General features: G+C 44.1%; 1 protein-coding gene across 10 annotated transcripts in view; it reads left to right on the top strand.

Moving 5' to 3' along the window:
• Positions 1-27,407, top strand: part of PCDH15 (protocadherin related 15) — a 688,108-nt gene that overhangs the window by 401,321 nt on the left and 259,380 nt on the right. For all 10 annotated transcript variants that reach the window (XR_001876630.1, XM_017826140.1, XM_017826139.1 and 7 more), the window contains one exon: positions 2,409-2,527. Coding sequence is in view for 9 of the 10 variants with exons in the window: in XM_017826140.1 (XP_017681629.1) it covers positions 2,437-2,527 (91 nt within the window). In the remaining variant the exon portion in view is untranslated. The remainder of the gene's footprint in view (positions 1-2,408; positions 2,528-27,407) is intronic.

Below are 27,407 nucleotides of genomic sequence, written 5' to 3'. Positions count from 1 at the left end.
TGAAAGGAGCTTGTAGTGAAGTGGGGGGAGTTTTGCCTCTTCTCCCAGATAGCAGGTGACAAGATGAGAGGAAATGGCCTCAAGTTGCACCAGGGCAGGCTTAAATTGGGTATTAGGGAAAAATTCTTCATGGAAAGGGTTGTAAAGCATTGGAACAGACTGGCCAGGGCAGTGGTGGAGTCACCACCCCTGGAAGTGTTCAAAACCTGTGTGGATGTGGCACTTGGGGACAAGGTTTAGTGGTGAACTGGGTGGTGCTGGTTGACAGCTGGACCTGGGGATCTTGGGGGTCTTTTCCAACCTTAGTGGTTCTGTGACTGATTCTCTGCTGGGTTGGGGACAGAAAGGCAGGAGAAGTGCAAGGGGAAGAGAAGGAAGAGAGAGGGGGAGGAGAAAGAGGAGAGAGGAGGAAGGTGGGTGCTTTTGTATGGTTGAATCAATGAATTCTGAAACCTTGAGCTGCTCTGCCTGGTGGAAATGAAAACGAGCAGTGCCATGAGATCTGTGCCAGTGCCTCACTCAGACACAGGCTGCATCCCTCTTCAATCCCTAATATTAAAGTTCTTCCTGGAACTGCTGCCTGTTCCAGCTGCCTGCAGAGACCTCCTGCTGCTGGACAGGGTGGGAAGAGTCTGACCTGAGCAGAGATGGAGATTGGAAAAGCCTCTCTTCACCTTTAACCCCCAGATGAGAGAGGAGCAACATGTGCAGTGTGGGATTCAAGTGGTGTTTTGCTGCTCCCCTTTATTTTTACAGCTTTTGGGACAGTGAATGTTGGTATTAAAATCCACTGGAAGGCAAAAAGTCAACTGTGATCTGTGTCCTTTGCAAAGGAAAAAAAGAGCTCTGCTTGCTGTGTAAGGGAGCCTCAGATCATAGGATAGAACCATTAAGGTTGGGAAAAACCTTGAGATCCCACCTATAGGAGATGTCCTGGAAGCAAACTAACTCTATGTGTGTGCGTGTGTGTATATATATATATATATTTCTATATATATTTCTATATATATGTATATACATATATATATATCTGTGTGTGTGTGTAAATATATATATATATATTTATATATCTAAAACAGTGTCAACCACCTTCAATATTTAAGTAAACATGGGCCACTCAATCTGGTTTATTAAGTTTCACTGCTTGCTTCCCTCATCCTTTTGAAAAAAAACCCACAGATTTTCCTCCAAAACTCTGGATACACATATCTTGCTTTGCAAGATACGATTCGTAATAAATTCAGCTCTTTGAGAAATTCTTGGCTTGTCCCATGAAGCTATCACCTGTTTTTGTTGGAAGTGGAAGTCCTGCTTCCTTGTGGCTTGGATAACTCTTGAGAGTGATGTAAGAGGCTGGTTTTATGCCCTGAGTGGTTATTTCTGGGTGTTTGGGTGAACTCGATGCTGCCCAGACATTTGTGTTTGCTGTGAGCTTGTGCAGGGAAACAGCACATCACTGGTGCCTGGCTGGCAGAGGATGGGATGTGGGAATGCCAAGGCTTTAGGTGGGGGGTTACCAAGCTGGTTTTTTGCCTTGGAATCAAATACAGCAGTTTTGGAACCCCCAGAGAAAGGTCCAAGCAGGAAGTGGCCATGAAATCCGGGTGAAGTGCTTTGCTTGGGAAAACTGACAGCACTTCAACCCTTTTTATACAACAGCTTGTTTTCTTATTGCTGAAAGTCTCTCTCCAGACAAGTCCATTGAATTTATCACAACCTTTTTTTTTTGAATTCGAAGGAATATTTTTAAATAATTTAATTCTGAGCTACAGAAATATGCAAATTTTCTTTATTGGAGCCATAAACCAGAGCTTTGGAGAACTTCCTAATGCTACTCACTCTAAATATTCCCTGGAGTTCAGCCAGACCTGTCTTGGCCAGTTTATTTTCCTGGTTTCAGGCATTTTTGGTCTTTTTTTTTGTTGTTGTTGTTTGTTTTTCCCGTTTTCCTGGACACAAATCAACAATGTCCCATTAAAGAAGACCATCTTTGGGGGTCACTCATGTTTTTCCTGGGTGATGCCTTGGAATCCTGGGTCCCTCTGGACTTGTGGAACACTGGTTTTAATAAATGGAATTTCTCTGCTCCAGCCGCTTCTCCAAAGTGCTTTTAAAGCAGAAGGATGGCATAAATACCTTATTGCATGGAAATTAGGGAAATCAGACCTGATTTAAGCAAGAAACTTGCATTTTCTTTCCTTGGAGGGCTGTGTGTGCATAGTTACCAAGCGAATGAGTGCCTGCATATGTATTGATGTTAATGGGGTTAACCTGGCTCATTTTCTGGTTTTATTGCAGAAACAGTGCCCTGGTCTTAGAGACTACACATCCCCTGGGACAGAGTTTGTAATCACTCCCCCTGGAGCAGGTGGGGTGACTAATGTGGGGATCAAATCTCTCTCTCTCAGGTCTGCCTGGAGTGAAGTGTGACAGAAAATGGTCCAGCAGCTTTGTCTCTGGCAATGGCTCTCCGTGGGGACTGCACTCACTGCTGTCCTGGCAGCTGCTCTGGCCCAGAATGATGAAGGTAAGCTTTGGGCTGAGGGGGTGGAGCTGTGGGAGGGGTGGGATGAGCCTGTGATAACATTTTAACCCGGATTTTTGACGGGAAAAAGTAGTTTGGTAGGAAAGAAAAGTTACAAGTAAGAAAGATCTGGGAACGTTTCACGATTTCAGCTTCTACTGATGATTTTGTTTTACAAAACTCTTGATCTACCAGGCAAGATAAAAACTTTAAATTATGATTATTCAGTGTAAAAAACTTCAACACAAAAATTTGTTTTGTCTTAATCACTGAACAAACTTTAACAAACTTTACTTTGCTTTGTTTGTAAATCAGCAGTTATGGTTGGAACAGGAGTTTGAGAGAATTAATGGGCTGTATACAGGTCTGACCAAAAACTTGGGAAAAGATGCACAATGAGGGTTTTCTGGAGAAAGAAGACTTCAGGAACCCTGAAACATGGCACCAGTAGCTCATGTTCCTCCTCACAGAATTTTGGTTGAATTTAATTACAAGATACCAGAAATGTGTTCTGCCAGTGATCCACATTAATAAAAAATTCCAGACCTGGAGAATTGACTAGAATTTATTGTTCTGGACAATTTATAGAAGTTGAAAGGCAAAGGCTGTCAGATTTGTTCTTAAATACTCTTAAGAATAACGAGTGGGATAAGTGAAAACTGAGTATGGTTTCAGAGTGTCTGTAGTGAAGTTGCTCATGCGTGGCACTTAAGCCCTCCATGTAAGTAAATTGTAATTGCTCATATTTATGATTTTTGTAGCTGGATTTTCTTTTAGAAGCCTTTATTTTGGCAGTTCTGAAATACAGTAGTTTTTTTGCTTTCATTAGAAATTGAAGCAGGATTGAAGGCTTTGCTTTGGTTTTTGCTGTCGAGTCGAAAGTCTATTTTTCTTGCTCTACTAATTGCTCTCCAAATGTCCTTTTATTCCCTTCCATCCCCCAGGCCAACCCCACGTTACATTTGATGCCCGTGATGTCCAAGAGAGCTAATTTAATTTTCTCCCCTTTTCCAGCCTGTCATTATCCCTGTCATTCCTGACACTGAAGTGGAGCGTTCGAGCTGCTCATATTTCAGATATTTGATCTCTGCCCGGCTACAATTAGCTTGCTTTTTAATCATTTATTGCAGCAGAGGAGTGGCACCATTAGGCTTTGCAATATTGACCTTGGAGGTGGCTGTTTGAGGGGGGAAATGCTCTGTTTGATGGAGGAGAGGCTGCAGGGCAGTGGGATGTCCTCTGGCATGGGAATAAGCTGTTAGGGGGGAAGCAGGATGATGGGAGCGTGGGGGGCTCTGTCCCTTCTGGGGTGAAACAAAGACCACTCAGGGCAGGCTGAAAATCTAAAGCAACCCTTTTTACTGTCATCTTATTTGTGCTCACACTGGCAACATAATGTTCATGCAAAAAGGCATCTTTGATGGAAATAAAATGGGGATTTTTGGTTGAATACCCGTTTCTAGTTACAATTCAGTGATGCTGAAGGGTGTGGAACGCGTGGCAGGGATGCCCCAGCCAGGATGGTAACAGGCAGTTTGATCTTCAGAACAGGAAAACTGATTTCAACAATTATTGTTCCTTTGCGCTTATATGACAAAATTCTGTGTTCATGTCTTTATCCCAAGGGTATTCAGATCGTACCCTTTTAGTTCCAGGTGATTCAGAGGAAGGGAAAAATACTTATCCACACTTACATGTGCATCTATAGTTCATTAATGTGACTGAAAACCCAGAGCAACTTTCTTACTTAAAAGGGCTGTAAATATGTTCTTTGGGTGGCTTTTTTTTTTTTTTTTTTTAGCCTGGCTCGTGCCATTTTATTCATCACAAAACTTAGGTTTTTCCTTGATAATGTTCTCTTCCATAGCCTCAACAGAGGAGCTCTGCCTTTCACTGGAAATAAATTTGCTGCACGTAGCCAAGAGCCTTGTTCCCTTTCTGGGGGGAACAGCTCAGAGATGCTGTTTCTTGAGGAAGTTGCAGCACCCTGATACAACCTGAACTGGTTTCCGCCCCCACACTGTGTTCAGGAAAGGGTAAACTTGAGCTCAAAGGACTTTTAATCGATGCCCTAATTCTCTAATAGAGAAAAAGTGATCTGGAAATGGATTTAAGCCAAGGTGGGGTAGTGGTGACTCAGCAAATGCCACCCAGCTAATGAGGCAATGCTTACAGGAATAATTACTTTGAAATACGTTTCTTGCAGCTGAAGAGAAAACTCTGTTCAGTGCTGGGGCCGCTGGAGTTGTTCTAATGTGCAGGAACAACATTTGTAACCCAACGTGTAACATCAAAAACCCCCTGCTTTTAGCAAGTGCCATTTCCAACCGAGTGTGGTTATTTTAACAGCAGAACGATCACGGGTACAAACAGGAGAAAATCAATTATGGCACAATTGATAAGCTGTTTCTTTGCTTCCAGCACACAAATGCTCCATTTCCTGGTGGGAGCTGTGCATGTTGGCTCAGTTGCTCTTCTCTCTTACTGAATTTTGCACCGTTAGCTCCCAGTTTCTTTATTTCACCTGGTTTTTGCTTGGCCTCCTGAGTCATCGAACCTTCCCCACCCCCAGCAATTAATGATGTGACAAAGTAGCCTTAAAACTTCAGCAAAGACTGCCTCGGAAATGGTGAGGCTGCTTTCTTCCTAGACTTAGTAGGAAGCTTCCCCAGGAGCTCATTTATTTGTGATGAAATGCAAATACTTTCCATCTACTGCAGCCCCTTTTATTAAAAAACACTATCCCCCCCAAATTATTAAAAACCTCAATAATGTTGATCACTCTGTAGCAAAAGAAGTCTCAGTGTACTGCTGATGATCCCCTTCAGTGTTTAATTCCAATTATTTTAATAATAAATAAATTCATTTTCTATACATAAATTATATTTAATAAGAAATAATATTTGAGAATGATAATACTAATAATTCTATTTATATTATCATTATTTTGTATCATAGTTATTCTTTTGCTCGATATTTGCCAGAATAAATGTTGGGCTTGTGGGTGGATGGGGAATAAGTGGGTGTTTTGTTTATGGTTGGTTGGTTTTGGTTTGGTCTTGGTTTTCTGAAAGGAGGAGATCTGGGTTTACAGTTCCTGCTCTTGTCTTTCTTCCAAGCAGAAGAAATGCTGCAAAGGTTTGGGTTTTTTTCATAATATTTTAGCTTAAGTAAAAGTAGAAATGTCAGCTGTAGCCTTGCAATATCTGAAATTAGGTCAGCTAAAATCTCTTTTATTTTTACAGTGCTACTCTATTGAATTCAGAGGCAAACTCTCAGGCCAGAAAAAATCAGGGAGGAGGAAGGTGGAAACACAAGATCAAATTTCTCTCTTTTTTTCCTCTTTCTAATCTAATGTCTGTGCCTTGAAGAAACACTTTAGCAGCAATTTTTGGTCAGGAGAGAAGACTGCTGAGTTGAAAAGCTGTCTGTGTGCACTTCATGCCACCCAAACCAATCCAACAACAATTATTTGACAATTAATGGACTTAATTGTCTTCAGCAGCTAGGACATGCCTGTCAGGAAGGAGACAGATGTGAGCTTGGGGGTCCCACTAATTTATTCTTTACTCTTGAAAGAGATGAAAAAAAAGGCAAAAATAATTCTGATCAATTTTAAAAACACAAAGTGGTTTTAAAAGGTCCCCCAACAGAAGTTGCAATGAATCTGTTACTGGAATTTTCAGAAGTATTTGCTGGGGTTGTGAATTGTGGGGGCTCTGTTTCATACAGTGGCATCTTTGAAGGGTTTTTGAAGATTGTTGGGGCTGCTTTTCACTCCAGTTGACTTGTTTTGATCTTTTTTTTACACGTGAATGAATAGGAGTTGAAGTCCTTTACGTTTCTGCTGAGGACTCTTAGCTGGAAAAGAAGAATTCTGGCAAGAATCGTGCTTTAATACACTCGGAGCTGAGATGATCTTAGTTCATATTATGTTATCTTGTAATGCAGGTGCAGGTTTGGGTTGTGTTTTAGGGGGTTCCCTTGCCTTGAAAGGCTGGGCCTGCAGAGGCTGCTCGTGTTCCCCTGCACAGCTCAGTGTCTCCTGTCCCCCCTCCATCCCACTGGCCAGGGACCTTTATCCCACCCTGTCACCTCCCATCCAAACCAGCAACACTGGAATTCCACGTGGGTTTGATGCAGGGCTGGGAACCACTGAATCAGCTCAGTTGGAAAAGACTTTCCCCTCCTCTCTTTTTCCCCCTCCTCTCTTTTTCCCCCTCCTCTCTTTTTCCCCCTCCTCTCTTTTTCCCCCTCCTCTCTTTTTCCCCCCTCCTCTCTTTTTTCCCCTCCCCTTCCCTTTTTTCCCTCCCCTCCCCTTGAGTTGCCCTTGGAACACGAGTTGAACCATTGACATCAGTGCTGTAGAAAGTGTCTGTCAGTGATGGCTCAGTGGTTTGGTTTCATTCTGACCTCCTGGTTGGATCTTTTCTCCAAGGATAAGTCTGCAGGGGAAATATTTCTGCTTGGAATATGTGTCAGCATTTTATTGCAGTCGAACTTACCATGGAGTTGGAGAGAAAAAGAAAACAAACCCATGACCTTATTCTGTTGAAATAGAAGATAGTTTTTGTCTGAAGACCCTTCAGGGGCTGAATCAACATGGCTTGGTTTTGGGGGGGGGGGAATATAGGCTTGTCTGGGATAAAATCCATGATAGGGAGAAATTGAGGAAATAACTGACTTCAGTGGGAATTGGTGGAAAAACATTAAATATCTGCTTTTTTTGGTTTGTTTTCTGTTTCCCTGCTGTTTATCCTCCTGCCACTGAGAGAAAGGAGTGAGGGGGTGGCTGGTTTAAGAGCAAACTAAAGGCAAACCTTGTTAATATCAACAGGAAGGTTTTTTGGCCTTGATACCAAAAGAGCAGAAACTCTTACTCCCAACTTCTTTTGCACATGGGAAAAAAAAATCCCAACCAAAAGGTTAGATGAACAACAAGAGCTCACTGAATTTATTTTCCAGGTTAACATAACATAAAACTGTATCCTTGCTGAATTCTTAAGCTGGAACTCAGGCTTTGCAAGGTCTGTGGGCCTGGCAGGGACAAACATCTTTTGCCCACTTCAGCACTTCAAAGATGTTGAACTGATTGAGATTAAGTCCATCTGTAGTTAGTGTGGCATCTGAAATGGAATAAAATTGAGGCTAATCAGAGGATTTGTTCATCTAAAAATGTATTGTACTTAAAAAGTGTTAAGCAGACGTGTATTTTTATCAGAATGTAAGAAATAGCCATTTAAATAGTTTTTGCACTACCCTGAGTGGGAGATTCCTTTTTAAAAAAGGCGCTTTTTTTCTGGGAAAAGCACAACTATCCTCTTACACCACCAGGACTCTTGAGGCATGAGCCCCTTCAGCTGTTTTTCAGGGCCCCCTCTATTAGTTATCTGTCTTTTATTCAGTCTAACAGTGTCTCACACTACAAAAATTGAATAACTAAAGGGCCTTACAAATCACCTCAAGAGGCTGCTTTAGAAATAAAATAGTTTCAGACCTTGATGTATTACTGCTGGGCAGGAAATGAAGTCTGGAAAATGCATATTTGAATACCTGTAGCCCATTGATCATTCCCTGAGCCCTGCACTGTACTTATCCAGGGAGAGGAGAGAAATGCCAACAGGTTCTTGCCTAAGGGAAAGTGTCTGTTCTTCGAAACAGGGGTAATTTGTTTGTTTTATGGACACTTGCTGCTTTAGGTTGGGAGCTCTGCAGTGACCCTAAAGGGCAAAGAGCTGCCCTTGATGTGTTTTGAGCAGGAGTTGAGCCACTGGTTCCTCTGAAGGGTTTAGTTCTTCAAAGTCTTAACTGATGGGCTGCCTTGAAGTGCCACCAGCAGTGCTCTGAGCCTGCAGGAGATCGATTTCCCTTTGGTGAGAGGTGAGTTATTCCTGAAATATGAGCACTGAAACAAGGTTCATCTCAGTTAATGTGCACATTTTAGCCCTGGGTCTCCTGGCAGAAGGGACCGAGTACCTGTGTCTTCCCTGTGGCAGAGCTGGGATGGATGAGGCAGGAAGCTCCTTGGTGAGGAAGAAAAATCCCAGATTCCAACAGCCTTGGAACTATCAGGCTGTGGGATCTAGCTAGGAATGAGCCTCTTCCAGGCACTGGCCTACCAAGTTCTTTATGCTGCAGAGATGCCCAAGGGATGGAGCAGCTCTGGGAGCAGCAAAGGCTGAGGGAGCTGGGGCTGTTCAGCCTCCAGAGCAGAGCCTGAGAGGGGCCCTCAGCCAGGTCTGGAGGGGCTGCAGGGAGGGGGCAGAGGATGGAGCAGGCTCTGCTCGGGGGGGCCCAGCAATGGCACAAGAGGAACGGGCAGGAACTGATGGCCAGGAAGCTCCAGCTGGACAGGAGGAAGAACTTGTTGGCTGGGCAGTGACCCAGCCCTGAAGAGAGAGCAGAGAGGGGGGGGAAGCGTCCTCCCTGGGGCTATTCCAGAGCTGTGTGGACACACTCCTGTGCCCTGTGCTCTGGGCTGGCCCTGCTGGAGCAGGGAGGTGGCACCAGATTCCCCACTGTGGTCCCTTCCAGCCTGACCCATCCTGAGATCCTGTGATTGTTTGGCCCATGAAGTGTTGTGTGTTGGATTGCCTGGATGACATGATGGGAAGCATTGATGTGCTTTGATTCCTTGGGGACTTGAGTGTCCTGAGCCATCCCAGGTGGGAAGGCTGTGAGTACTGACCTGGTGCTTTTCCTCCAAGGACTGAGTGTCCTAAGGTGATGTTCACAGCTGGGAAGGGAAAGCCTGATGCAGGGAAAGCAGAAAACCCTCATGAAAGCGCAGTGGCACAACTTGTGTCCAGGGGAACTCACTGTGTGAGTGCCTTGGACTTTGACAGAGTAAACTACACCTGCAATGACAGTTCTGGGGCTGAGTGCCTACAAATCATTCAGAGGTGTGTCTGTGTGTTCAGGTGGGGGTTTAGAGCAGCAGAGTTTGTGTGTTGAGCAGAGCCACCCCTGCACTGGGCATTCCTTGTGCTTTCAGGGTGTGATGGCTGAAAGAGTCTCGAAGGGGGAGATATATCTATGCAACTTTTGGACAATTTAGTCTGTCTTCGGACACAGAATTAGAGTGAGGAGATCCCACTTTCTAGAACACTGTATTTGTCCTCATGGCCAGATCTCACAGAACAAATTCATCACTTCCTTAAAACCGACTCCTTTTAGCCCAGAGAGACACTGCACTGACCTAGTGTGAATAGGGCAGTGCTTTCCCAGAGGGGGCAGATTTCCCCTCTGATCTGGGAGGAATGAGGTAGGATTTGTGACCATTACTGGGTACAGAGGTTATCCTGGAACTGCCCTATGTTTATTTTCCAGTAATGCTCTTCAGTCAGGAATTACCTGCATTTGGCATCTGTTCTAAGCAGCGTGAAGACATTGGTGCCCCAACTTTCTCCTTCTGGTGTTCTCTTAAGCAGAAACACACTTGCAGATCAGCAGGGCCACTAGATCTAGTAATGAGGCAGCTCATACAAATTGACCGTTTTTCCTTACTAGGAAGCCCTGAAATGTAAATGTTTTCACTTAATCAAGCTTTGAAATTGTTGTTGAAGAACAATAACTAGACTAGTCTGACTTTCAAAGAACTAGCAAAGATGGACTACAAATGACAGCATTTAAAATATGTAAATGTGTCTCTCAATGGCATATTTTTCAGCTCTTGGTCCAGCAGTTATTTCCACTGCCTGCTCAATTTTTATTTTTATTGGCAATATTATGCTGACCTGTTTTTATTCTCATATTCTGTTTGTAGCAGTAGTTTGGAAGCACAGAATTCCTGCATCCTGGAGACATGGGATGCCAGTAATCTTCCTTTTGCAGCCACAAGTGTGGCTGTAACAGCTGTTTGTGTCAACACAGAAGCTTTGAAGTCCCTGGGGTTGAGGTTGGTTTTAGGCAGCCTGCAAGCAGATGGGTTTCAATAAGTTTTCCACTGCATGATTAGTTGGGTTCTGCACCTGAATTACAGCTTAGAAAGGCAACATTCATAGCACAAGTATATTTTTCTTTGGCTCTTGTGTTTTCCTAAGTTGGAGCACTAGGCCTGGGAAAAGGGGGCTGAGCTGTTGGGAAGCCCCAAGGTTGCAGGTTCTCTCCTGTGGGCTCACATGGCACAGGGGAGGAAGGGGAGGAGGGAAGAGTTGAAACACGGGTATTTTCTGAGTAGAAACTTGAATTTCCAAAATCTAAGAATGTACCCCTTTAAAGCCTCTTTTAAAGTCAGGGTGTGGGGAAAACCACCCCTTTGTTCCTTCCTCTTTCTCCAGGCTGTTCCCCCCTTCCTGCTGGCTGGGAATTCTGGTGAACATTCTCTTTCATGCTCAGTCTTGTGTAAATACCCATTTCTGTCTCTTATCCTTGGGGTTCCCCGTTCTGCCACTGAACCTTGTTGCCAACTTGGCAAGCTGAATATTCCTTCTGCTCCATTCCTTGCTGTCCCTCCCCCCTCATAGTACTTTCCAAACCCTCATCTGCCTTCTCCTTGTCTTAGTCCAGCAGTAAGAATTATTTTCTGAATGCTGATTTGAGACTGTCACATGTTGACAAATAAACTGTGATAGAAACTGCCTCCCTGTTGCTCTTGGCTTTCAGTTTAATCCATTTTTTAATGAGAAATAGCTGTTTAAAACAAGGCACAGGAACTTCAGCTTGATAAAAACTTGATTTTGCATGATTTGATTTTCCTAGAACAAGAACTGACTCATGGCTGTGTCCTTCAGAGCACGGGTTTGGTGTGTTGGGAATAGCAGGCATGGGTTTGGATCACTTCAAATGTCCAGTTTTGCTTCAGTTCAGTTAATTTATCTCTCAGGACTGGCGTTTTTAAGGGCATCACTAACAAGCACAAGATTTCTGGTTTGTTATGTGGCAAAGGTGTGATTGAACAGTGGGTTATTGCAAGGACACCTCCATCAGCAATTCCAGTTGTGAGGGGATGGGATAAACACTTATTTGCCCATTCTTTCCTTCCTCCTGCTGGCTGGGAGTCCTGATGCACGTTTTCCTTGCTGCTTAAATCCCCTTGCTAGGTTGGAGAGGGCTTGGAGCAACCTGGGCTAGTTGAAGGTGTCCCTGCCCATGGCATGGGGTGGAATGAGAGGGGCTTTAAGGTCCCTTCCAGCCCAAACTGTTCTATTATTCTGTAAATAGAAAGTTTTGAGTATAGAAAAAAATCAGTAATACTGTAATGAAGTTGTTTGGGGGAAAAAAAGGAAGCATGACAGTTTTTCAGAGGAGATCTTGACTTTACTGTTAATGGTGAGTATGAGCTCCTGCTTGGGAAGGTTTTAAGGGATCTGGGTTTTCCAGCACTTCCAGAAGCTCTGAACTTCTGCAGGGGCTGAGTTCCTGCCCAAGCCAGCAGCACTGGTGCTGTGCCCAGTGCTGGGCCCTCAACAGGAGAGACCCGGAGGGGCTGGAGCGTGTGCAGGGAAGGGAACGGAGCTGGGAAGGGGCTGGAGCAGCAGGAGCAGCTGAGGGAGCTGGGGGGGCTCAGCCTGGAGAAAAGGAGGCTCAGGGGGGACCTTCTGGCTCTGCAAGTCCCTGACAGGAGGGGGGAGCCGGGGGGGGGTCGGGCTCTGCTCCCAGGGAACAAGGGACAGGAGGAGAGGGAACGGCCTCCAGCTGTGCCAGGGGAGGCTCAGGTTGGCCAGGAGGAGGAATTTGTTGCTGGAAAGGGTGGTCAGGCCTTGGCAGGGGCTGCCCAGGGAGGTTTGGAGTGCCCATCCCTGGAGGTGTCCCAGGAAGGCCTGGCCGTGGCACTCAGTGCTCTGGGCTGGGGGACAAGGTGGGCATCGGGCACAGGGGGGACTCCATGGGCTGGGAGGGCTTTTCCAACCTCAGTGATCCCGGGATCTCTGCTGTCATGTGTGCAATGAGAGCAGCCTCCTGTGTTTGGGCAATAATCATAAAGGATGAGCTCTCAGCTCATTTTAATGCATTCATTTTGCAGTAATCACTCCCGGATTAGGGCATCATTACTGCTCAGCTGCTGTCTGTCATTAAACATAGATAGTGTTGTTCTTGACTGAAGCTCATGTAAACTCTGTCACTTGCTGGGGATTTATGTGGAACTCCCGTGGCAAGGAAATATCTGTGGATTTGAACCTAAAGTCACAAACACAAACCAAATACTTCCCAACCTTTCCCACAAATATTGTTGTAGTTTTTGAATGCCCAGGTGCCATCACTAGGTTTTCTCCCAGGCAAACACCCTCTCTCTCATCTCTTCTGAGGAATCTCTGTTGGAAGATAAAGATTTTTTTTTTCTTTTTAGGGGGTGAAAGGAAAACTTTTGGGTAATTGGAAAAAAGAAATAGAGAGGTTTAAAAAGAAATAAATTGAAGGTTCTTATTGAGTTAGGTTGGAAAAAATAGTAAGGAAAAAATCAGTCCCTTACAGTATTTATTAGACAGTGTATTGAGGTGTGAGAGTCTTAAATTGGCAAAGAGATGAATAGCTGATGTATGGAGGCAGAAATCAAGTGTTTAAATACCTTCAAACTGTGGTGCTGCACCTACTGAAAACTGACTGCAAAGGGAAAGGGCTGGGGAGGTGGAGAAGGAACCAAGGGAGAGAAACTGTGTTCTTGAATTGGGTTAGAGATAAATGGGATTTCTCTGCAATTGAAGGCTGAGTTCCAGTCTGAATTCTCCTAGAAAGCTGATTTTCACAGAAGGGTGGGGGTTGTGGTGTGAGTTCGTGTGTACCTACAATGCCACTTCGGTTTGCTTTTGTGAATTCAGTGGTGGTGGAACACTTCTCACTTCTGGAACATCTTAGTGGGGTTTCAGTTCAACGTATTGCAAACTCTTGGGCATCTTTAAAGGCAGAGCAGGAAATCCCAGAATCATTTAGGCTGGAAAAGCCCTCCTAGCCCACGGAGTCCCCCCTGTGCCCGATGCCCACCTTGTCCCCCAGCCCAGAGCACTGAGTGCCACGGCCAGGCCTTCCTGGGACACCTCCAGGGATGGGCACTCCAAACCTCCCTGGGCAGCCCCTGCCAGCACCTGACAAAATAGTTCACATTTGTTTTATCCTGTACCATAATATCTTAGTTTTAGTCTCTGATTTATAAGCTGCTGATTAATTTGCCTGCCATATTGATTCAACATTAAATACTTGATTATATGTCCCTTATAGCGGGTCAAACCCTGCTCTGTGGTACCACCTCGAGAGAAAACCAAGTTATTTTCAAAATAATTATTTTTCCTCTTCATTTGTTAGAACAAGCTCTTTGTATTCACTCAGTTACACTGACAAGGGTTTCTCTTTGTAAACTCATCTTGTTTTGGATCATCATCGATTTGAGCAGCTCCATATCATCCTATAAGTACCAAATAGGTTCCCTGCCTTTGACTCCTGTCCCTTTTTATATCCTTAATGATGTGATCTGCTGGGCAAGTCTGGCATGAGACTGATTTCATGGTTTATTTCTAAACAGAGCTGTTTGAACTCAACTTATTTAGTCCTAAAGAGGAACACAGAGTTTAAGCACTTCGAGGTTCCCTCATTTAAAACTTGAATTCAATCCTCTGGATGGTCTGAGCTTAAACCAAGATGTGTGTGGTTTGCCTTGGTGTCCCTTTTCTGTGCAGCCTGACTGTGTTTCTTGAGAAGTAACTGGGCTTTTTGTAAATTCAAAATGGATAACACAGCACAAAAATTAATTACTCAGAAATCATAGCAAGCTTTTAAAAACTTCCAGGAAGAAGGAAAAAAAAAAAAAAGAAAGAGAATGGGCTGTTTTTTTCTTCTTCCACACAGTGTAACTAATAATGATGCTGGTTGACAGAGTTTCTGGTGATTGTATTATTCTCTCTCCTCTTTTTTCCCCATAGAAACAATATATTTTACTATTGTTTTATTCCCCTATTGTTAATAAATTTTACTCTTTGCAAAGTCTTCTTAACTCATCAGGCCTTTTGTTCCATAAAATGGTTGGGACCCACTGAAATCCACATAAATTATTATAAAGCTCAATGTGCTTCTGTGATCTTTGAGCCATTGGTAGGGACTGTTTTGTTTAAGTGTGGGAAGTTTCAGATACACAAATCAGAAACTTCAGCTCTGTTGCCCTTTCTTCAGTAGTTTGGCTTTTTTTTTGTTACCCTTCCGAATTTCCCTTTACTGCTTTTTATGGAAAAATTAATTGCAAAAATCTGGGCAGTGCACTTTCTAACTTTCTAACAATTTGAAGGTTGTTTTTTTTTAATTTTGGGGGGGGTAAATATAAAGCACAAGCAGCATTTAATGGAGAGGGACTTTCCAAAAGTTACAGAACAAGGGGAAATGACCTTAAGCTGGAGTAGGGCAGGTTTAGCTTGGATATTACAAAGAAATTCCTGACTCTGAGGGTGGACAGGCCCTGGCACAGGTTGCCCAGAGAAGCTGTGGCTGCCCCTGGATCCCTGGAAGTGTCCAAGGCCAGGTTGGATGTGGCACATTCTGTGAGACAGAGTCTGTCCCACGAGGAGTTGTGGGGGGTTTTTTTGTGAGGGAAAAAGAAATTCCCTTGTACATCATTTGTTTTAGAACATGCCATTATCTTCTCTCTTATATGGAACTGTAGGAAATTTTCATAGCCTTACATTTATTTCAGTAGCAGACATCAATCACTCAGATGTTATTTTACAGGCTTTGTTGATACAGGTTTTGTTTAGTTTCTCCTTGACTCAAATACCATGTTCTATAAGGTGTGTTTCTTATGAGTCACTGCAAAGTATGTTTGTCCTGATAGGAAATCCATTCCAGTTCAATTAAATGGGGCATCAGCAAGTCCTGTGGAGCACAGTGATACAGAATGGGAAGAAGATGCTTTTCTTTGAAGAGAGAGGCTTTAGGAGCACTAACTAGGAGCTCTCTGTGTGTCTTCTGTGGGAAGAAAACAACAACGAAAAAAAACCCAAACCAAAAAACCCGCTTCCTTTTAGTTTCCCTGTGTAACCACACAGTATCTTCATGGAAACATGGAATAATTTGATTTGAAAGGGATGCTTTAAAGGCCGTTTAATTCAACTCCCTGCAATAAGCATGGATACCTTCCACTCTCCCAGGTTGCTCCAAGCCCCGTCCAACCTGGCCTTGGACACTTCCAGGGATCCAGGGGCAGCCACAGCTTCTCTGGGCACCCTGTGCCAGGGCCTCCCCACCCTCCCAGCCAGAAGTTCCTTCCCAATATCCCATCTAACCCTGCCCTCTGGCAGTGGGAAGCCATCCCCCTTGTCCTGTCCCTCCATCCCTTGTCCCAAGTCCCTCTCCAGCTCTCCTGGAGCCCCTTGGACATACCAGAGAGTTTTTGTTCAGAAATGCTCCAAAATAATTTCTAGATGAACAGTTTAAAACAAAGAGTTATTTTTAACTGAATTTTTACTGGTAGTTGAGGAGAAAATGAGAAATCCTCTGGCACTGGGCTCCCAGTGAGACTGAGGGTCCTGCAGCCCCTCAAGGAGCCGCTGTCCGTGCGCTGCAGCCTCTCTCTGCTCTCCTGGCAGGAGCTCAGAGCTGCACCAGTGGGGGCCATTCTTCAAATCTCCCCTGCACAACCTGCAGGAAAACAATATTATTTTTCATTTAATGAGCTTGAGCACATGAGCAATTAAGAAGGCATAATTGAATGAAGCTAATCAGGGAGACACAGCCGCTGGCCCCTGGGACGCTGCTCAAGTCAATTGCTCCTCATATTTACAATTTTATCTGTTTAGTTAATAAAACAGAGGGATCCAGTGGCACAGGGAGTGGGTTTACAGCTCCAGGGGCTGAGCAGTTTGGTTTCCAAGACTTAGAGTCTTTATTCTACTAAGGAGAGGTGGTGATTTACAGGGGAGGAGAGTGTCTGCTTGGCCAGTAACACTGAGGGCTCGGAGAAACAGGATGGAGACCACTGGGTTTTAAATGTCTTTGAACTGCTCAGCACCCCAACTGCAGACCCAAACCAGAATTTACGTGGCCTTTACACAGCTCCAAATAGTCAGTGACCCCATCGTTGTCTGACAATTAAAATAGTTATGAACATACTGTCAGGGAAAGGTAAGCTGTGCCAATGGCTTTGGATAAACTCCTGGTTTCTTCATTATCCCGAAATAAACCCATAATGAACTAGAACCTCCCCCCCTACTCATTTTATACTTAAAGAACAAAGACTTGTACATGAAAAGAAAAAATCCTGTATCTGTGCTCTGCTGTTTTCTTACCATCCTTGTGGGTAGAACCTTTCTATAATTAAGTACTAGAGGTATGAAAAGAAAAATACCTTATCTGCTTGTTCTTCCAGTGTAATCGATGGCTTGGGATTTATTTTCATTGTGGATCTGGCTAATACAAAATTAATCAACCTCTCCATTACAGTCAGCCTGGATATGGAGGAGAGGCTGAGTAGTTTCGTTGTCTGTGTGATAGATAAAATCAAAAATAGGGCTGAATGGGATTAGAAGGGGAAGAGTTTGGGTGTTACTGAAGGCTAAGAACACTTTATAATCTATAGAAATACCCGTGCAGTTGCTGTCTCATCTGCAGGATTATTTCCAGTGTTATCCCTGAGGGGAAAACCCTCCAGGCAGCATTTGAAAGCTTCTCTGTATCCTTGTATTTCCAGCTCTAGGAGTAAAACTGAGTCTGGCTTGAGGCACCACTTCTGTCCTGCTGCTGCTGGCCTCTGTGTAGCCTGTGGGTCCAAAATATTACTATACTTTTTATAATTTATAATCAGGAAAAACCATATGCTGCCCATCCTTAGCGATGTAAAACTTCCCTGAATGTGCACTTGGGTTGGACTGACCTTGCAGTAGCACCTGCTGATCCTTGTCCTTTCTAGTCCAGTGCTGCTTTGAAAACGTTTGTGTGTCTGTTGGTATTTGGAGGGGAGTTGTAGGGAGTGAGAAAGTCCCCCTGATGCCTTTGCAATAAGAAGCTGAATTGCATTTCATGTGAATTTATGTAAAATTAACGTGCATATGTAACTTAACATAAATTGCAAGTTCAGCTTCTTATTAGCAACAGGAGCAGTAGGTTTGTTAACTGTTTTTATGGGTTTTCTTGGCTATTTCAAAGAACCCATTAGGTTGGAAAAGCCCTCCCAGCCCATGGAGTCCCCCCTGTGCCAATCCCTACCTTGTCCCCCAGCCCAGAGCACTAAGTGCCACATCCAGGCCTTCCTTGGACACCTCCAGGGCTGGGGACTCCAAACCTTCCTGGACATCCCATTTGTATCTGAGGAAGCACAAAGGTACCACTACTGCCTTTTAGAGAAAGTGATTTTTTTTTTTCCATGCCTTCAGCTCTCCTGAGACAAGTGACAGACAGAGGGATTCTGATGATAATCAGTATATGTCCTGTTGGGTGTTTATTTCTGAAACTGTTTTCTAAGTGGGTAAAAATGGAGAAGTAAATATTTTCAGGGTTTGGAGTCAATATTGCAAGAGATATGAAATGTCTTTTTCAATGTAGCAGGAATCTAGTGACTCTCTTCTTGTAATTATTCTCTTGTTTGATGGTAAAGGTTTCAGACAGCAGATGAGCCTTGCTTAGGCTTCATTTTCACCGTGTTATTAAAGAAAAAAATTAACCCTCCTCGAATCATCCTGTTTAAAGTTTCTGGAAGGAGTCTTTTAGTGTTTAGAGGTTGGAGAGTCCACACAGTGGCATCAGTGTCCTGACAGGACAAGGGGCAATGGCTTCCCATTGCCAGAGGGCAGGAATAGATGGGATATTGGGAAGGAATTCTTGGCTGTGAGGGTGATGAGACCCTGGCACAGGTTGCCCAGAGAAGCTGTGGCTGCCCCTGGATCCCTGGGAGTGTCCAAGGCCAGGTTGGACGGGGCTTGGAGCAACCTGGGCTAGTGGAAGTTGTCCCTGTCCATGACAGGGGGTGGGATGGGATGATCCTTAAGGGCCCTCCAACCCAAACCATTCTGGAGTTCTATGATCAGACACTCTGCTTGGTTGTAACACCACGTTTTTGGGAGTCCTCTCCAGATGGATTCCAGTGACCACGCTCTGCTGAGGGGTGCTGAGTCCAACAGTCCTTGCACTCATCCCAAACTTCCTCCCTCCCAGAGCTGCTTTACAGAGGAGATACCTGAAACAGTTACATGTATTAAAACAAGGCTTGAATCACTTCAAAGGCAAACAAAGGCTGTCACTGCTTTGCACTTTCCAGACCATTTCTGAATCAATAGTGGCCAAGTTTTCCAAACCCGAGAATGAGGAGGTTCTGGTGTTGCCGGTGTATTTTGGTGCTGAAAAAATCTCCGGAGCAGTTAATTAGGGGTGAGATAAGAAAGGGTTTATTTGCCAAGGCAGTAGATGTTATACGACGCGCGCGCCCGTGCCTGAGAGGTTACATTTTATAACACCATCCATCCAATCCCAGATGTGTCCACCCTGTGGCCTTTTCTCTGGTCTGCCCGGGGTCCACCCCCTTGAAATGAGTCTGGGGTGTATTTTGGGACCCTCCATTCATCCCATCTTTGTCTTCATCAGAGCACAAAGGGTACATAGTTACCTAATTCTTGACCTATTCTGTGGTTTAGGCCCAGATATGCTGTTCTGTCAACTGTCTAGGCCTTGCCTTGACAAAAGACTAAACAATTCTGCTGTATTCAGAAGCAGGATTGATATGGGGAGCATAGAATGGGGTAAGAGGGTTAGGGAATGCATAAACAAGGGTACTGGAGAAAGGGAAAAGGGACAAGGGACATGAGTAACAGATGGTTCCATAAATCTGCTCTTGGCGTCTCAGATTGTGGTTTGCTTTTTAAATAGACTTCAAAAAAACCAGCCTAAAGTTCCACCTTCATGCTTTTCACCAAAAGATTTTTTCTAAAATGCACCTTGAAGAAAGTATTGACTTCGTATCCCCCCCTTTTTTTGTTTGTTTAGGAGTTTTTGATACATTGTGAGACATTTTGTGCATTACCTGAAAATGTGAATTATAAGCTTTGGGACAGGAAGTATATCCAGTATTACCACTGGTATGATTATCACTGTAGATGGGGTAACATTTTGATTATAAAATAAAGATAGCATCATTTTTTTGCTAGACAAAATAGGTATCAAAAGGGTGCAGCTCACCAGAGGAACAACAAATAACCCTCTGTAGCTGTTCAATATTGAATCCTCGTTGCTTTTCTAATTAAGGCTCTTTAGACACAGGCTCGATCTATGATGGTCAGAAAGCAGTTTAGGCTTCAATTATTGAACCCCTTGGACCATAATTTATTAATGAGATACTTCAAAGGATGACACTTTCTGTGAAGTCTTATTACTTTGTGTTTTTCATGGATGAGGAACATGCAAATGGATATGACTCAGGTGGCATCCAAGAGTTGCACAGTATCACAGATGCCTTCACCTTTTCTGGGGGAAAGGACCTTCTTGTCTGTGACTTTGGAACCTGCTTTCCACTCACAGCTCCATACCTTTGCACCCAGGCTGTGGAGGCAGCATTTCCTAGATCCTTGGCTAATTAACTTTTGCATCCCTGAATATGTGTCAACATCCTCTGTGCAAAATAAGGTCATTTGACAAAGCCCCAGGAACTTGGTTTCAAGTAGTAAGCTCGTTCCCTGTGATTTCTTGGGTTCTGCTGCTGCACTTCTGTCTGGAAATGAGCTTTAAAACCAGATTTTGGGCCTTTCGGGGCTTTTTTTGGTTGCTAATGTTGGATACGATTTCTTCTACTTGAAATATCTAAACCCTTCCGCTTTCAAAACTGCGGCACAGTGTCTTCAAGTTCCTTCAAGACAGTGTTCAGTGGTGATTAAATCATGATTTAGTTCAGACACCTTATCAAGGTCCGTATTTGAAATGAGAAAACACCCAGCTGAGTCCCCAGTCGTGCAGAGGGTTGTTCCTGCAGGGATGGGAAGCAGGAGACTCTGGTCTGTGCTGGGTCGTTCAGGGCAGTCCCACGACTGCAGGACGTGGCAGCACATCCTCCAGAACGGGGGAATGAGGGGGAAGGTTTGTGCTGAGCTGTTGGAGTTCAGATGCAGTTGTGGAAAGTCAGTTTGGCCAATTTTATCAGCATTTGAGTGAGGAGCTGAAAGAGTTGAGTGTCTTCAAGGCCAGAGGTTGCCTTGCTTCCCTTGCTTTGCATGAAGGACGGCAAAGGCACTCCCTCACCTTCTGCTGCTGCTGCCTCGTGTCTTGATTAAATTCCAGGAAGATGTTGATCAACATTTCCTTCATTAGAGGTGTCAGGAGGAAGGTATTTATAGGCACAATATGTAAATGTTCCCCAAATTGCTGGTTAATTACCTGGAGCATCACCAGTCCTGGGAGTGGCAGGTTAATTAGCACGGCCTGTTTTCCACCGGGGTGGCCGTGGGTGACCTGCTGCAGGTTTGGCACAGCTGGTGCCCCGTGGAAGGTTCTGGAGCTGTTGGAAGAGTTACAGTTTGGGAGAGGTGACTTCAGCAAAACAGCTGCTGGTTGTTCTGCCACAGAACGACTCTGACAACTTGGCTTTGGGTTTTGCTTCATAACATGAATGTTGAGGATGAGGGGAGAGGGGCTGGAGTCTTAAAGATCCAAAGGGAGTTTGAGGTTGTGTGTCAATATAACCCTTTTCTAGTCTGATTTAGAAAGTGCTGCTTTTGAAAGGAAACATAATCTCAAAAAATACAGTTCGATGGTATTCACATGGTAATGGAATATTTTTAAATTTTACACCTGCTTTAAAAAATTAAAACATTCCTGTGTATATAGCAAAATTCCATGAAGTTTTTTTCCTCAATTTAATCTTAAAACTTCCTTTTGTTGCTTCTTTCTCTTGCCTGAGCTCATCTCAGTCAGTTCTGCGGAACGCAAACTGATGTTTTCCTGTCTCTGTTGTAAACAAACAAAAAAAAATCTGGACTGAAATAGGAGAAAATCTTCAGGGGAAGATGAGAAGTCTGATTGTTAAATATGATTTTCAACCTCAACATTGACTGTAAAGCCTAAAACTTCACCCTTTAGGAACAGGCCAAAGCTAAATATTATAAGTTTAGCTGACCCTCTCTCATGTTTCAGTTAATAAATGCTAATTTATTTGGTTTTAAAGAAATTTCAACAGTATGAAAGGTTATGAGTATGAGCTTTGTACTGATGGGTAAATGTCTGCTTTTGTACAGCAGTCAAAAATTACTTTACATACTTTTATAATACCAGGATTCAGTTTAATTCCCAATATTAAATATTTTTCATCTTCCTGTATGAAAGGTCTGTCTCGAATGAACCAGAGGCACAACAGGGAAAATGCAATTTCAAAAAATATTGAAAATAACACGAAATTTGAATGCTGGGTGCATAGGAATGGTTAAATGCAGGTTTAATCAACTTTGGAAGTTTAAGCACTTCAGAAGATATTGCAGCTTTTCTTGACTCATCCAGTGCTTTTTAATGGTCTTAAAAATTACTTTTGGTAATAGCAATTTTAGATGCTGCTTGGCATAGTATCATATTTTTATGTGCTTTACAGTGTTTTCAGACACAAGTATGATTTTAAAGACTCTTGTCAACTCCGAAACTGCTTGTAAAATGGGAAGTTATTTCAATCTAAGAGCACATTGCCCGAAAGAAGGATGGGTCTGCATTTTTCTAAAGCTGTAAAAATAAAATAGCAATCCACAGCACTTGCAGGGTAATTTTCACGTAGCAAACCCTTTATAGATATTATATCTGTAAAAAAAAAAAAAAAAAAAAAAGAAAGGGAGGTGGAAGAATGGCAAAATAAAGCTACAAAACAAATTGCCCTTTCCAGGTGCATATTCTGAACTGGAACGGGAGGTTACAATAATGGTCTTTATTTGGTTTATGTCCCTTTTGTATTTATTATCCATCAGCCTCACTTTTTGTCCAGTTAAAGACAAAACCAACCCCAGGTTCAGCCACAGTCAGATCGTCTTTCACTCAGATCATCTCTCACTTGGGGTTTCTGAGCTATAAATTTTAAAGTAGTGCTTAACTCCCATCAAAGCACAGAAACTCTGTAGATTTAAGGAGCGTCACAAATGTGTTTGAATCAAACTCCAGTTCACTGCTGTTCCTTCCCAGATCCTACAATTAGAGATTTCTATCAGGAAGAGCTGAAAATAGCCCGTGAAAGCCCTTCTTATGCGATTTTCAATACAGAGCAATCATGGTGCAATGTAAAGGTTATGCCAGGCTTATCCCAAACTGCACAGCTGGAGTGCTGAATGCAGGCACACAGGAAACAAGGCTGGGCATTTTCCCCTTACACGGGGTTGCTTGGTTACTCAATTTAAATGTATGGTTCTATGTGGCTCTTTATGAGGAATCTCAGTCTGTAAATCGAGACGTTTAGAGCTCCTTTCATGGGATTTTTTCCCCCCTCCGTGAGTGTTTCCTGCTGAATGGAAGTGGAGGTGAGTCCGAGGGCTTTCAAAGGAGTCTTTCCTTTGTGAGCGACTGGGGGAATTCTGAGAATAAAGTACATCTGGAGAAAGAAATACGCATTCAGGCAGATATAAATGTGAGGTGTTTTAACTCAGCCACTGCCCCAACCTGCTGGAATTGCAGTTCTTGCCTCTCCAATTTAAACCCAGCGGAGAAGGCGCTCTCGCTTTCCCCGCGTGCCGCCGGCTCCGAGAGCTTTGCTGGGAGATTCAGCCTGTAAAAATCCCCAGGCTGGAGGTTTCACTGTGTTCACGGTGTGCTGGTTTTGTGAACAATGTAGGTCTCTTAAACCAGGCTTTCTCAGGGGCTGGTCCCATCCCAGCCACCACAGCGGGTCAGAGCCGCCCTCGTGGCACTTGCTGTCCTGGCGGGGTTTTAGGAAGTGAGTGAGTGCAGGTGTCTGGCTTTGGGCCATCACATGTCTTGTGTCTGGCACACACACCAGATCTTGAATTTCCAGCCAGTGATCAGGCAGAAATCAAGGGTCTATTTCCTTAATGAATGATTTAGTAATTTCTTATTTAAAATGGCCCCGGTATTGTCAGGGACTCAGGCTTGAGGGCTGGACTTGCTGTTCTGACTGTGCATCTCCAACACTTTTATAGGAGTGGTTTTTGGGCTTAACCATGTAGAAGAAATGGGGGGAAAAGGCATTAAATACTTCAGAATCATGGAATGGTTTGGGTTGGCAGAGACCTTACAGGCCATCCAGTTCCACCCCCTGCCACGGGCAGGGACACCTCCCACCAGCCCAGGTTGCTCCAAGCCCCATCCAACCTGGCCTTGGACACTTCCAGGGATCCAGGGGCAGCCACAGCTTCTCTGGGCAACCTGTGCCAGGGCCTCCCCACCCTCACAGCCAGGAATTCCTTCCCAATATCTCATCTAAATGTCTCCTCTTTCAGTTTGAACCCATTCACCCTTGTCCTGTCCCTCCAGTTCCCAATGAACAGCCCCTCTCCAGCTTCCCTGTAACCCCTTCAGACGCTGGAAGGTGCTGTGGGGTCTCCACACAACCTTCTCCTCTCCAGGCTGAATGGCCTCAACTTTCTCAACCTGTCTCCACCTTTGACTTTCTAAACCCTCTTCCACGAGCTGTTTTTCTTTCTTTCTCACCGTGGGTGGAAAGGACCATGGTTGAAGAAAAGAGGAAGCTTGAAATCAAGTTTGTTGCTGAATGCTGAGTGTTTTATTCTCACAAGAGCAAAACTAAAATGCTTAAAAATGCAGAGGTGAAGAAAAAAACATAACCAGTACAGACTTTTAGCTGTACTTTAGGTTCTGGAAAACTCCCCTTTGCTCACTTAGGCTTTTCTCAGACTCTGCTCCTGCTCTTTGGAAAATAATTTGGACTTGCTGGGTCACACTTTTTGTGGTACCAAACAACTTGTCATTGCCTTGTTCCTACAGAGGCTGTCTTTGCAGCATTTGATGCTGAACTATCCAGGGTTTCCTCTAAAATCACGTGTATATCAAATAAAGTGACTTCAGTGGGTGCTTGAAGAATTTTCCGTATTACCATTTGTGTTATTGGCAGCACATAGTCCCTGAAGGGGATCAGAGTCCTGAACTCTCTCTAAATTATTGTTTGCTGCAATATTTAGGGATGATAAAGAGGTTTATTGAAGACATGGAGGGTAGGGAATGGTTGAATGCTGCCCCTTGCTGAGGTGGTGCCATGTGAATAAGCCATGGTTAGGTTCCAGTGAAGCTTGCTCCAAGATGTTGTGGATGCTGCACACTTTCATGGATTCAGGAACAGTTTGGACAAATTAACAGAAATAAAACATAATCTTAGAGTTAACACTGTATTCTTTTCTGCCTCAGACAGCAGCCCAAGGGAAGTAAGGGACTGATGCTGAGGAATAATAGAGCCTTTCCCAGTTGCTGACGAGGTTTAGAGTCTGATCCTTGTTTCAGTTACAAATCAAAGAATAAAATAATAAAATAATTTCCTTCAGCAATTAGTGGGTAGAATTTTATTAAATAAAAAGTCTTTGAGGTTGGGCTGAGCATCTGCTGGGAACTGAGTCGGCTTTTTGGGGCTGCCAGTTGTACTCCCTGGGACTGTTGAAATAAACCCAAACAAAACTGTTTGACTATAGAAAAACCAACCTGAATATAAGATAAATTGTGAAATAACTCAGAGTAACGATGGGGTGTTTCTGCAGCAGCTGGAAGAAGAGATGGTGATTAGCATATTGAAGTGAATTTTTTTCCCAGTTTAATTTCAGGAGTGCTCAGGAGGAGATGACAATTATTCCCCAGAATCCTGTCCCCAGGAATGTTCAGGTTGACTGTTTGTTTGTTTTCCCAGGGATGTTCAGGTTGACTGTTTGTTTTCCAGGTGAACCTGTTCCCCCTGCAGGGCACCTCACTAATTTTCTGTGTCAGGGTGTAAAACTCTTTTCTGTTTTTGAGGAGCCAGGACTAGGTTATTGAGCTCTTCTCAAAGCTGTGTTCTGTTGCTGGGGACACAAATCCCTTCCCAGGTGTTGGGGGAGACCTTTTTCTGGTTAAAGTCGCTTAAATTTTTAGGGCTTTGTGGGGCAAGCTGTTTTTATTATTAAACTTTGAAGCGGCTGATGTGACCTTGCAGCCATGTGATCTTCAGACACTGTTCCCAGCTAGTTCAAATGGTTTATTTAGCTGGATTTTAGGGGTATAGGAGCTGTGAATGGTTGTTTTGAGTTTTCCAGGTAATTGTGATTAGTAGGGGGAGGTTACAGGCAGCTCTTGATGGCTGTGACTGCCTCTGTGGTCAGATTGTGAATGTGTGTGAGGCTGTGAGTGTAGGAATGTGGGGCTTGTCAGAAATGCTGGTAGGGAGAGATTTGAAAAAGCTGCTGTAGCCTCGTAACCTCCACATACAGTGAGGGACGGAAGGGTTCAGGTTCTTAAATGTTCAGCTCCTCCTTAGCCTGTTGTTCATAGTGGAAGGTGTCCCTGCCCATGGCAGGGGGTTGGGACTGGGTGATCTTGAAGGTCCCTTCCAGCCCAAGCCCTTCTGTGAGCTGGGAGTCCCTCCGGGGGTTCGGAGCAGGAGATCAGTGTGTGGGGTCCTTTGAACAGGAGGAACTGATCCTTCAGAGGGTGGCAGTGCCCTGGCAGAGAGGGGTGTGTGAGGATGCAAGTGGCCTTCAGGATGGTGGGAATGAAGGGAAGAGAGTCTGGGAGGGGAAAGGGCAGTGCTGGAAATTGCAAACCTCCACAGTTGGGGGTGGGGGTGGTTGGAAGGGGCATCCTTAAATCCCAGCCTGTTCTGTGACCTTGGAATCACAGAATGGCATGGGTTGGAAGGCACCTTCAAGATCATCCAGTTCCAACTCCCTGCCATGGGCAGGGGCATCTTCCACTACAGACCATCAGGTGTCTTTGGAGCTCTGTGGGATTCCCCACAATGGAATTTTGTTATCAACTACTTCAATAATATTTTCATTTTTATAGGTGATTCTGTTTGCTTTAGCTGTGAAGAGAGAAGTCCTCAAAGGAGGGGAACTGCTGGATGGGAGGGGGCTTCAGGAGGGCAAGAGGAAAGGAAGATGCTCAGGCAGCTCTGTTGGCAGAACACAGGATGATTCAAGTTGTTGTGTTTGTTTCTGCTCAGGCTGTTTGACCTTGCTGAGTGTCTTCCCTAGGACAGTGATTGAGGGTTTCCTCTGAGCCACCTCATTAAAAATAATTAGAAATTAAAATAATGAAAATTAGCCATCAGAAACCAAATAGATCTGAGCCCTGACACTGTTACATGGAGAGTGTGCTAAAGAGGTTTTCACTTTGCTCCCAAGGAGACAGGCCCTTTATTTACCTGCCTTTGCCTTGGTTGTAGAAATGTGAAGCAAAAGCACAGTGAAGTTAATGAGAGGAACATAAATGCTTTCCTGCAAGCTTTTAGGAAAGCCTTCAGAGCTTGTTGTTTTATTTAGTAAGTTCTGTTTGCTTTTCCTGTAAGGTCCTTAGGGCAGGGGTGAGGGCACTGCTACCTCAGGATTCCATTTACCAGCATTGCTGCTTAAACATAAAACACACTGTGAAAACTGTAGGTAGGGGAGCTCATTTATGTAGTGCCTTTTCTTTTTTCAAGTGTGTTTGATATATCATGATTTGACTGCAAAGACTGCCCGATTATGCTCAGGAATTTCAAGGACAACTTGAGGTAAAACAATGGCTAGAAAAGTTGTACTGAGGCTCCCAGACGTGGGGCACCTTTCTGTTGTCTGGTTTTAAAGTCTTGTGTTAACATCTCCTTCAGAAATCAATTATTATGTCAGATATTCTGGCAGTTTTGGTCACCACAATATAGGGAAGATCTGAAGCCATTAGAGAGTGTCCAGAGGAGGCAACGAGGATGGGGAAAGGCCTTGATTTGAGGCCATGTGAGGACACTGAGGGCACTTGGTGTGTTCAGCTGGAGCAGAGGAGACTGAGGGGAGACCTCACTGCAGTTCCAACTGCGTGGGCAGGGCCAGAG

Source organism: Lepidothrix coronata, unplaced genomic scaffold (genome assembly GCF_001604755.1).
Source record: "Lepidothrix coronata isolate B3197 unplaced genomic scaffold, Lepidothrix_coronata-1.0 Scaffold124, whole genome shotgun sequence".
Classification (NCBI taxonomy): Eukaryota; Metazoa; Chordata; class Aves; order Passeriformes; family Pipridae; genus Lepidothrix; species Lepidothrix coronata.
The sequence above is the reverse complement of the archived record's forward strand: the minus strand, read 5'-3'. Positions and strand labels throughout refer to the sequence as shown.